Source organism: Macrosteles quadrilineatus, unplaced genomic scaffold (assembly GCF_028750875.1).
Source record: "Macrosteles quadrilineatus isolate MER2022 unplaced genomic scaffold, UCM_ALF_1.0 Scaffold_1__1_contigs__length_201487025, whole genome shotgun sequence".
NCBI lineage: Eukaryota > Metazoa > Arthropoda > Insecta > Hemiptera > Cicadellidae > Macrosteles > Macrosteles quadrilineatus.
This window is the reverse complement of record NW_026542594.1, coordinates 32,411,478-32,424,053: the sequence shown is the minus strand read 5'-3', so window position 1 is coordinate 32,424,053 and position 12,576 is coordinate 32,411,478. Positions and strand designations below refer to the sequence as shown.

Here is a 12,576-nt window from a genome sequence, read left to right as displayed (position 1 = left end):
TTGCTTAGCACCGTGCCTACCATAATACGGTATCATAGACTCATCAACACTTAGATTATTGTCTCCTGGGAAAAACTTCAACCATTTCTCATTTATCTTTTCCCATAGTGGCGAAATCTTGGCAAAACGATCTCCTTTTGCCAAGTTATGATTATCACACACATGAAAATATTTCATGATTTGTATGAAGCGGTTACGAGCCATTGCGTTACTGACTGCTTGGTTATTGCAGTCAGGGCTCTGCTCCCAATACATACGGAGTCTTGGCACTTGACAATAACCACTGAGGAGAAGAATGGCTAAAAAGACTTTAGTTTCTTCAGTGGTGAGCTTTAGATTGTGTTCTCCATTTTGGAAAGCATTAAGGTTTGTGAGGTTAGATCGATGACTTCATCATCATAGAACAGTTCAAAAAGCTTTACAGGTGAACCATCACTGTTTTTTAGCCAATCCGGGAGCTCAAACTCTCTTTCTTCATATCTTGGAATATCTTTAGTAACCCAGACTAGTGGGGGTTTTGTAGTTTTACTACTTGTTTTACCTCTCCCATTTTTCCCCACTAAAGATTTAGAAGACTTTGATTGTTTTTTTACTTTAGCTTTAGGTGTACTGTCTATATTAGATTTATTTTTCCTTTTCCTCTCCCTTTTTCTAACATCTATAGGCGTTACTAGGTCATGGCTACTACTAGGCTGAGGCTCACCTGAGGAAAGGACGATTGTTGTACCACTATTTTCTTCTGCAATAGCATTGTTTTGCTCAAGTTTTTCATCATCTTGTCCTGAATTATCTCGTTCTGGATTATCTTGTTTTGAATCATCCTGTCCTGGACCATCTTGGCCTGGACCATCTTGTCCTAAATCATCTTCTTCTGGATATCCTTGTACTGTATCTTGTGGGTCTTCAACCACTTCCAAGTTCTGGTCATCAATGATTTCATAAGGCTCGTCCATAACATCCTGTAGTGTTCCTATTTCCACGGTAACAACCTCTCCGTCAATAACCTTCCGAATTGTAGACTCAGCATTCGAAAGTAGCTGGTTTCTAGACAATCTTGAAAAATCAACTTCATCTTCTTCTCCACTATCAGCATCAGAATGTATGCCTTCGTTTGGTATGATGACGATTTCACCATCCAAAACATCAGTTTCATCATCTAAAATGTCCTGAATTTGGTTCAAAGTAAGGCTGAAACAAAACAGAAATACTATAACAACCTTTCTACTGACTTTATCAGCCCCTAATAGGCGCAATAAAATAAATATAATGACCAACCTATTCAATCCCATTGTTCCCAAATGGGAACAAAATAATAAATCTAATGACCAACCTACTCGATCCCATTGTTCCCAAAAGGGAACAACAAAGTTTAAACACATATATTAGTCACATCTAAGCTATCACAATTATACAAATATGTATTGAATCCATTGGCTTAGTGTATTAACAATATTAATTGTAATAGTAATTAGCAATATAACTAAATAACAAAGATTAACAGCTTACCTTTCATAATAAGTCATGGTGACAAAACATAACCTCAAAATGAACTACTGCTGCTCCAATGCAATGTGCTCAAGAAAAACAACAGGTGTGTTAGAGGAAACAGGGGTACCATACATACAGGCCTGCAGTAAAAAATTCCCTCTGATCTAAACGGGTTTTAAGGTTGAGAGAGAAGAGAAGGGTTCATAAAACACCCCAGCAGTGTGTTCTGTTAGCTCGATTCATACAAACAAGCTTTACATACTATAAGAAATATTTCTTTACCAAATTTCCCGTAATAGTTGAGAACACCTTGGGAAGTGTCAGTCTCGTCAATGGAGTACTGAGCCTCAGACTTGTTGGGAGACACTCTCAAGAGAGCGTACTCAGTCAGCTGCAAGTCCTTGTTGACCATCACGGGACTGTCAGTCTCCCAATGTAACTCCAGCTGACTTGTGTTATATGTCCCTGTCAATCACCCGCCAACACAACACAGTAGATTTAGATGTTATGATTAGTTGTAACAAAAAGAAAAGTACATTTCACTACTAACTTTGTACTATTTTGGTAATTAAAGTATACTTCCCATCTACATAGACCAAAATGTAGGGAATTTTCAATTCAAAAAGAACATACACTATCCCCAGAGTCCTGCTAATCCAAAGGGAGGACTCAGGTTGATCAGAGCCACTTCTTATAGGTAGAAGGAAAAAAATACTTCTACAGTTACCTGACAAAGTGGGCTTCCTTGCACTGATTATAGCATGCAAAGTAGCTAATTGCTGTGTTTACTTTCTTTTTTCACACTCATCATTTTCTTTTTCCACGATAAACTTTTTTACTGCACTCCAGTATCTCAACTAAACAACACAAAACAGTGTGCTTTTATTAGGCACGTGATACATGTACGCTTGAAGATAAATTGGCAGCACTTAAAGATATTACAACTACGATCAGCTGGTGCAGCATTTCCCATTTCATTCAACTTGGATTTAACCTAACCTAAAAACGTGTTGTATATTGTTTGAAAGACTAATTATTTATGTGCTTTATAGTAATTGTAGGAAAAATATAATGTGTAACGAGAGTGCAAAGTGACTTTTAGTGCACTTGAGAAACTTTCCACACTCGCCCGCGGCTCGTGTGTAAACATTTTTCTCATGTGCAGCAAAGAGCCACTTCGCCCACTAGTTACACAAATAACTATTGTATTTCTATGAAACACAAAGCTATGTGTTCTAAAATACTAACCAGGGAGTCCTACAAACCTGGAAACCACGAAAACTGGGAATTGTTGCCCAAACAATTTGGCAATATAAATTGGGTACAGTCCAAATTACTTCATATTAGCAGGACTCTGGTGTGGTTGAATGATCCACTCACCAGAATGCGCTGCTGTCATAATTTGATTTTCATCAAGGTAATGGTACAATAATATTTTACATCGGCTAGTTTACCATCAGGTCTCCTTTAATTTGACTTGGTGTTTAAAAGATGAATCAGGAATTAAAATTAAATTTTTTTATCAGTGCACTCTGTTTGTAAAGATCAATTATTCAACTACGTGCATTTTGATTCAAAAACTGGCAATGACTTTAGCATGGAGATGGAAAGTCTACTTGAACAATCGTCATGAAGCTAACTTTTTTAAATAGGTATAGGAAAGCAGACGTACTGTATTGAAGCAAACATCATAAATGTCTACTGGTAAACTACCTTTTATAAATAACTATTATAAACAACTACAAGAAACTAATTTGTAGTTTGTTGTTTGTAATTTGTATTAATACCATATAACTAACTGTAAATACCTTAAATTATTTGTAGCACCATGCATGACATAACTTGTGTTAATAGCCTACATAAGCACTAATATTTTACATCTTAATTTGAACAACAGTGTTATTTAAAAGGATAGTTACAAATTTATCAAGTACCTAAAAAAACAATACCGAACCGAGATTTACTTAAGTGATTTCCCCCATAAAATAATAAAATATCCGATTAAACAACAAAAATCCTCGACTAAATATGAATACAATTTACTATATTAATTTAAGTTCTTCTAACTCTAAACAAAATGGTACAGCCTCCGTTGCTGTAAAAATTACGGTTCAAAAGTGATTTGTTGTGATTATCCCATAAAATATCAGAAGCATAGTTATTCAAATGAATACAAACCCTTTAAGAAGCGCAATGTCTTTGTAAATATTAAAATTTGCCTTTGTTAAAATTAAGTCTGGAAATATTTGAATTTTTTATAGTTCCCGCAGCGGCTGCTAGGTAAACTATCGAGAGCGTGAGGCCAAGTCAGCTGACTGAGTGAGACAAAAAATTGCCTTAGAGAGAGAGAGAGAGAGAGAGAGGTGTTTGGCCGAAGCCCAGCGGTCCCTCCACCACCCCTGGTTTAAGTCAGAGACTTATTCACCAGGCCACTTTCCTGAAATATCTTCGGATTCCTCTTCCTGCTGTCAGCTTCAATCTATGTCCTTCCAGGAACATTCTGTGCCTAACCAACACCTCTCCCCTCACCTAGTACCCTCTGTACTAGGATCATCGGATTTTTTTTCTTTCTTTCCAATCTTCTTAATTTTATCTTTCTTTCCTAACATTTTTTCTTTTCAAATTCCAGCCTGTCTTCCTGCATTTTCAAATTCATGCTTTTTCTTCCCTATCCTTCGGCACATTCTGGCAAACTCCAGCGCAGATTCTTTGGTTCTCAAGAAGTTGATCTTCTCCCAATCCCATGTCTTTTGTTGGAGGAATTCCCTCATGTCGCTTCTTTCTTCTTCATAGAATGGGCACTCCATCAGTACGTGCTGCGATGTCTCCAGCTCTCCGCAATGAGTGCAATGATCATCATCGACGAGGTCGAAACTTTTCAGCTTTGCCTTGAAGTTGCCGTGTCCGCTGACGAACTGTGTCGTGTAGTGATCGGTTTCCCAATGGACTTTCTTTCTGAACCTCACATCCGGAACGAACGCAAAGGTTTCCCTTCCTTTTGTGCTAGACTCCCAACGTCTCTGCCAGTCAACGAGTGTTTCTTCTCTTCAGATCCTCATGCTATCCTTGATGTTGATACCTTCTTCTTTGTCCCTTCTTCTCTTAATCCTTTCTTCAACCATCAAGTCAAGCGGGATGACCCCGGCAATCACTCAGACAGCTTCGTGGGATATCGTGCTGTAGCCCTTGTTCACACCCAACAACAGTTTTCTCTGCAGACTCATCAACTTAGACTTCTCACCTCGTCCCCTCATTCGTTGGCCCCACATCTCACAGCCGTACAGCATCATTGGTTCAAGCGCACCGATGTACAATCTTCTCAAGTTCTCACATCTCATGCCGTTGTTTGCCTTGGCCAGTCCTTTTAACTTTCCGAATGCCTTCATAGTCTTGTCGATTACTTGCTCATAATGTCCTGCAAATTTCAATCCACTTCTTACTGCGACTCCTGAGTACTTTGTCTCATTTGAACACCGAATTGTCACGTCTCCCATGTCGACACGGATGAATCAGGAGCACCATCACTGTCTTTTCCCTCGAAAAAGTCATCTTCCTGTCTTCCCCCCACCTAGTGACCAGTTCCAAGGCTCTTGATGCCTTCCTCATGAGATCAGGGCTTGTGTTCGACTTCACCAAAAGCAGTCCGTCATCTGCATAGGCTCTCGCGGAGATACCTTCCTCGAAAGGCAGCCGCAAAAACCCATCGAACAGGATGTTCCACAACAGAGGGCCCACCACAGACCCTTGGGGGCATCCTTTAGTGATGTTCTTGTTCACCTCTCCGTTGCCAGCTCTTATTGTCACGGTTCTGCCTCGGAAGTAGTCCCTTACCAATCGGTAGATGTTGTTCGGACATCTCCATCTCCTCAAAACTCTCAGAATCTCTGGCCACCAGGTGGAGTCGAAGGCTCCAGAAATATCCAGGAACAAGCCTACTACGTACTTTTCATCTGTCTCTTCTACTTCTCTTCTCATATCCAGAAGTGCGTCTACAGTTCCAACACTTTCCGTGCATCCATATTGCAGTGGATTTGCCCTATTTTCCCTATCCATCCATTCTTTCATCCTTTTCACTATTAATCTTTCGCCTAACTTTCCTAAGACAGGTAAGAGGGTTACTAGCCTGTACGATTTTACCTTACTTGGGTCCTTTTCCACGCTCTTTAGAAAAGCTTTGACGATTCCTTTTTTCCACACATCAGGATACCTGCCTTCTCTCAGCATCTTGTTGTACAGGTTCAACAGCGTCCCCTTGATCCTTCCAAACATTCTCTTTACTACTTCGTTCTTCATTCCATCCACTCCCGGGGCTTTCCTATCCTTCAGCAGTGCAACGCATGCATTTAGCTCTCCTTCAGTGAAATCTTCCTCATCTGTTCCAGTGCTTTCATCAGCCATCCTACTTCTGATTCTTGATTGTTCCTCTGTATTCTCCTCTTCTCTGTCGTCTGGCAGCAATCCTTGTATCATTCTCTCTAGGGTCTCTTGCACTGTCTCTGTCATTGTACCGTCTTCTTTTTCCAGGCTAACCAGCACAGTATCCTTTTTCAGCTTCTCTGCAGCAATCTTATAGACCTTTCCCCACGGGTCACCCTCTTCCTCCGCAATTAGCTTTTCCCACATCTTCTTCTTTTGCTTCCTGATTCCCTAAACGTAATCTGTTCTTGTCCTAACAAACGCTCTCCCATCATCTTCCCTTCCTGTCCTATTCCAGATCCTACTTTTCCTTCTCATCTTCACTCGTAATTCATTTAGCTCCTCTGTCCACCAGTACACCTTCTTTGTTCCTACTTTCGCTTTTGGAAACTGCTCCTCCATCAGATTGCACGTAATTTCCGTAATCTTTTCCGCATGAACTTCCGCTGTAGCCATTTCAATATCCATGGCTTGTATACCTCTTTGTAAGGCTTCATCAAATGTTACCCAATCGACATTCCTTAAGCAGTATGACCCTTACCTCTGTTCATTTTCATGTCTCCAATTAATTTGATCCCTTCGCAATTTCATTGTTAAGCCTATGATCACTTAGCGTCTCTTCATGAACGATCCAATCCTCTACTCTTCCTGTAAGATCCCTCGACGTAATCGTCACGTCAATGTTCGATTTTCCTCCCTGCGTGTTCTCAAAAGTCGTCCATCTACTAAATTTGTTCACCACATGCAGATCCCAAGCAATTACGACATCTTCCACCTTCGACCCTCTCTCATCCGTTGAACCACTGAGCCACAGTCCCGATTTTGCATTTAAATCCCCTCCGCAAACAACTTCTTTATTTCCTTTCTTCCTTATTATATCAGCTAACCATGCCAAATGACCTTCAATGGGTTCCGACGGCCTACAATAAAGACTGATCACGTGCATTGACTTTCCATACTGCTCTAACCTAACACTAACACATGTTCCACTTGTTTCCTGAGCAACCATTATGGCGCCAATGGTATCATTCATCACAATAACTGCACTCCAGATATCTTGTCTTCCGCTCCTGTCATGAAATACTCTGCAACCAGCTATCTTCACCTTTCTCCCTACCGCGTATGGCTCTTGGACAAGAAGGACATCTAATTTTTCTTCTATACATCTTCTGAGTGCTTCATCTGTAGCAACTTTACCTCTCCCTAGATTCCATTGACCAATTCTACAATCCATAATCTATTTTTTCATTTTACCGTCTGACTGCCTTCTCATAGGCCGGACACTTCCTTGACCCAGCTTTATGCTTGCTATTTTCCTTCTTATCTCTTACGCAGTTTATACATCTAACCTTTTCCTTCTTACCCTTGTTGGGACAGTCCTTATAGTCGTGCGCCCCAGCACAGTGGGAGCAAGCAGGGGTTTCACTCTTACAGTGCTTTGCCACGTGTCCAAACTTCTGACACTTAAAACACCTAGCAACATCCACATAGTCTTTCACCCGACAGCTTTGCCATTCTACGAAGTCCGCTCTTTCCTTCTAAGCCAGTTCCTCACCCGGACAGAACATTCCACCACAACATGACACTTTTTCCCTGTCGATCTTGAATCCTTATACCTATGTCTTACAGCAAACTCCTGCTTGAAATCCGCCTCAACAATTTGGCTCTCCCCCATGTTTCGGGAGAAAATCTCCTCCTTGACCTCATCTTCTGTCAGTTTAGCACTAACATCATAAATCATGATGAAAGGTTTTTTCTTCTCCGGACGCTCTACTTTCAACCCTGCCTCTTTCAACGTCCCTTGCTTCATGAGATTTTGCACACCATCCTCATTTTCTGCTTCAATAATCACACCATTCTTGATATTTATTAGCCTCTTAACTTTCAAGCCGATTTCAGAAGGCCGTACTAACTTTTTCAAGGTTTTAGTCACTTCTTCCGTCTCCAAGGTGTCATGCCGCACTATAATTTGTTTCGGTTCTTGGACTACGGGTCCTTTCATTCCAGTTACCCTTGGAACCATTGGGGTATCTTTCTTCAGCACTGCTGAGTAGCTCACTCCAGCCGCGCCTGGAACAACCTTATCCTTCAGATTGTCCATTTCATGTCGCACGGTGGAGCTCACGATCTTTAAAAACTCTCTTCGTTCTTCCAACCTCGTTTCAATCCAGACTCTATCCTCTCTTGCCCTAATCAGCTCTTCCTGGAACCGGTTCAAGTACCTTCCAAACTTCTCTGTCTGAGGCTTTGTCACCATTTTTATGATGGTTGGCTGTTTGAACCATCCCTTCATCTTATCCAGTACCAAGCTCAAGCAAACTAACGGATCGTCTTCATCCTCAACCTTTTCTTCCTCATCCGATTCCAAATCCTCAGTCTTCCTGGTTTTCCTCCTTTTCTCTTTCTCCTTTTCCTCAGGGCTTCTATTCCTCTTCTTTTGCTTCTCCGCCTCGGACTCCGACTCCGCCATACTGCTGGTCCCAGAGCGATAGCCTCCTCCCAACGCAGACGCGGACCCCCTGGAGCTACTCAACCTTCTTTCCTTCTCATGTTGTTCCAGGAATTCCTTTTCCGCCGCTATCCTGTCCTCTTCAGCCTTTCTGGTTTCTTCTCTCCTAGCCTCATCCTCCTTCATTATTCTCAATTGATCAGCCAACATCTTTTATTTGCAATGAATATAAAATATCAAAATCTTTTCAAAAGCTTCTCTTTGGTGTAAGTCAAACTGAAACCTGAAAAACTACATACAATTCATTAGTGATGGGTTTTTTGTGTTCTCCGGTTCATAGGAGTATTGCCAATTACTCCTGCGCCGTCCATCGGCCGAGGCCCTACATTTCACCAATCAGGCCAAACCTCCTCGGACACCGATGCCCACCTATCACAGTCGCAGGCACCCGCATATGCCCATGGTTCTTGAGCCGATTTCCGACAATTTTGAAGCACCGCTTTCAGCGTGGCGAGGCTGCTTACTAACGGTGGCCCCCACTGTTGTCAATTTCACAGCAGTGGCTGCCACCAAGCTTAGGTCTGGAGTTGGCATGCGAAGGTATCCCCACTAGCGTCCCCCATTACCCCGACCAGAATGCAAGGGGAGGTCTGGTTCACAAATGGTGACCAGCTCAGATTCAGGGCCGTTTGCCATGGGCAAGCCATGACGTCCCCGGACACCCAATCCGCCTTCGTGTTTTTTAAAGACCCCAGAGAGAGAGAGAGAGAGAGAGAAAGAGAGAGAGGGAGAGAGAGAGAGAGAGAGTAGCACGGTGGCTGCACGAGTGATCGTAGCGGCGGCCGTGCAAAGCTAATTTCTGCGGCAAAATTCCAGTCTGACTATTCTCCATAAGCATTTCGCTTCTTAAAGGGTTTGTATTCATTAGTTATTCCCACCTTTTACCCTTATAAAGGGTGTTGACAAGGTAATGGGAGGAAGTATTTGTCAGATTGCTGATACTGTGTATTTTATTTAGTGGAACCATGATCAACGCTATGAGTTGGCAGCAAACTTATGTTTCTAAGAGAGAATGAAATAATTTAGAAAGAAAGAAAATGTGTGTCTTAAAAACAACAATAGTAGCTTTTATTAATGAAAAGAATGAAGGTTATGTCGAATGAGATACATATGAGGCAGATGCAGATGCAACCGAACAATGCATGTGCGATAATAACCAAAAGTTGTAATCAGTCAATATTTAATCAAAGAGACAAGTTGTAAATAAAATATAGAATCTTTACTGGTATGCTGTAGACAGTAACTGATACTGAAGGGGAAACAACAGTTAAACATCAAGAACCCTGAAGAATTTGCATCTGAGTTAAGAGCTAACTGCAGTTAGAGCAAGGCTTAACGGTGGTTTAAAAGTTTGGTGAAATCGGGCCTGAGAAGAATAAGTTAGGTTCCAAGCTCAGCTCAGGGACATAGGTACCGTAATCAGCCTAACATAGCTGAATAATGTTTTCAGAAAAATTATAAAAGTGTTAAACTTACAGCTTTCGAGAACCAGGGGGCAGACCTGATTATCAAATGGAAATTTCTGGAGATTCATCAAACACAAAAGAGTAACTTTCATCCTGAAAAGGAGCAATAAGGATTTAGCTTTTAATGACAGCAAAATGTTATTGCGGATCTATTATGATTTTTATAGTTGTTTCGGTTTCATGCCTACTTCACATGGTGGAAGGATAAATACCCCCCGCCGCAGCAAACCTGCAGACTAAGCGAATTTCCATTTGTCTGATTGGATTTACACTAAAATGTCTCCTTAAAAATATCACATTTTTTCCCTATTTAAATAGAATCAGTTTAACACATACTTAGGTTTGCTGCAACAGGGGGGGGGGGTAAAAGTGTTTTTAATGTAAAATGTTAATAGTTAGTAAGAAATAAAAACATTTTCCAAATTTGGGCAAAATATGTTAATAAACAAGCAAACTACAACTGTTTACTTATTCTCCATAAGAATAACATGGGAATTTTAAATTTAAATTTGTTTGGAATTTTCTCCGTAACCATTAGGCGCATTATAACGCTTTAATATACTAAATTACTTGTTTTTTAATTTCTACAAAATAGTTTGGAAAGAAATTGCAAAATTTTATGTTTTTTGGGTCAAAAAAGGGAAAAACCCATTTTTACACCATAAAAGCCCCCATAAACCCCCGTTCCCATGGTCCGATCATGCTGGTTCGCGAACTCGTTCGAATAAACGTAGGTTTACACGTTTGTACCAAATTTCATCAAAATTGGATCATTTTTGCTTGAGTTATCGCGCTAACGGACACACACATATATATATATATATATATATATATACAGGTAGCGGCAGTGGCAGAAATATCTGACGGTTTTCAAGCGAGTACAGTCCGGCAGCCGAGTGGAGGGGGGTGGTGGGGAGCGGCTCATTCTCAAGGCCAAGTGATGCCATTTCATTCAGTCGCCATGGATGGAGCAGTGGACCAGTATACATCGCGCGTTTGCCGTTGAGGCGTTTTTTTAAAAATGGCGATTCTGTTGTTGGTACGCAACATAAGTTTCGGAGGCATTTTAATGTGGCTCGTGGGGAACCTATCCCATCCCGAAACACCATCAAATTGTGGGTGGATACCTTTAGATCAAAGGATCAACTGCAAAACGTAGGCCTACAGGCCGTCCAAGGCCAGTGAGGACGCCTGAGAACGTGGAGCGAGTGCGACAAGCTGCTGCTCTTGGCATGTCTGATCGCTATATTCGACGAATTTTGCACTCAGGCCTTCACTTTCACCCGACGATTGCTATTTTATATGGGTGAAAGTGAAGGTCTGAGTGCAAAATTCGTCGAATATAGCGATCAGACATGCCAAGAGCAGCAGCTTGTCTACGCGCCGGGCGATGCGGGCTCGTTAGCACAGCTTGTCGCACTCGCTCCACGTTCTCAGGCGTCCTCACTGGCCTTGGACGGCCTGTAGGCCTACGTTTTGCAGTTGATCCTGTGATCTAAAGGTATCCACCCACAATTTGATGGTGTTTCGGGATGGGATAGGTTCCCCACGAGCCACATTAAAATGCCTCCGAAACTTATGTTGCGTACCAACAACAGAATCGCCATTTTTTAAAAACGCCTCAACGGCAAACGCGTGATGTATACTGGTCCACTGCTCCATGGCGACTGACTGAAATGAAATGGTATCACTTAGCCTTGAGAATGAGCCGCTCCCCACCAACCCCCTCCACTCAGCTGCCGGACTGTACTCGCTTGAAAACCGTCAGATATTTCTGCCGCTCCCTGTATATATGAATTTGAACGGATGGTATTTTTGGCCTCTAGGGACCTCAAAACAAAAAAAAAAATTGGTCCCGGGTCCAGGTCTTACCATGAGTACAGCTCGTGACACCTAAGCTGGCACTTGGCCTAGCGCGGGCAGTGTAGGCGGGAGGAGGGTGGAGGTAGGAAAAAGACCGGACTGCAAACATTTCCGCTGCCTCTCGGGGTTGACTCCCCTTGTATTATGTACTTGAGCGCCTTCATATGGGTCGCGAGGGCAGTTGATGCAACCCGCATGACGGGACATAACGTTTTTGAAATAGGTACTAGTAGCGATCGGCCAAGTGCCAGCTTAGATGTCACGAGCTGTACTACTATACGGTAATAGCTTATTCCCTATGTGGGAAATTCGCTAAAAACATAGGTGTGATCTTTCCCTCATAGGCTGACGTCACCCAGATTGTAAACAGACAATCACCTGATTGTAACTGTCATTTAATTATATATTTGTTATGATTTGATCGTTATTGTTTTTATATTTTTTTCTAAATAGTGAAATGGCGTTTGAAATATGGGTATAACGTCAGAATATGACGGAAATATCACACCTATGTTTTATCCTTCAACCATGCCTCCTTCAGTTCAGCATCATTTTTCTTTGCACATTTTGCATTCTCATTTGTCTAATGGTCTGGCAAATCTATGGAGGAATGTCCAACAAAAATTTAGATACAGTTCTAACTGAAAAAAAATATCTAAGAGTCACGAAATACTTGGACCTTACCTTAAAAGATGAATTTTGAAACTAGATATTTTGACTATCTTCCATCAATTCAATAGAATGTGTAATGTGTGTTAAAAATCAACAACAACAATTGTAATTGATAAAAAATGTTCAGTAATGAAGAAAAGAAATAAATAACCTCGCCATAGC

The 12,576-nt window shown here is 41.5% G+C and overlaps 1 protein-coding gene across 1 annotated transcript in view; it reads right to left on the bottom strand.

Moving 5' to 3' along the window:
* Positions 1–12,576, bottom strand: part of LOC128982097 (pH-sensitive chloride channel 2) — a 96,818-nt gene that overhangs the window by 55,313 nt on the left and 28,929 nt on the right. The window contains exons 4-5 of the mRNA XM_054401147.1: positions 9,890–9,972; positions 1,771–1,953 (exon numbers count right to left, since the gene is read on the bottom strand). Coding sequence (XP_054257122.1) covers positions 1,771–1,953; positions 9,890–9,972 — 266 coding nt within the window. The remainder of the gene's footprint in view (positions 1–1,770; positions 1,954–9,889; positions 9,973–12,576) is intronic.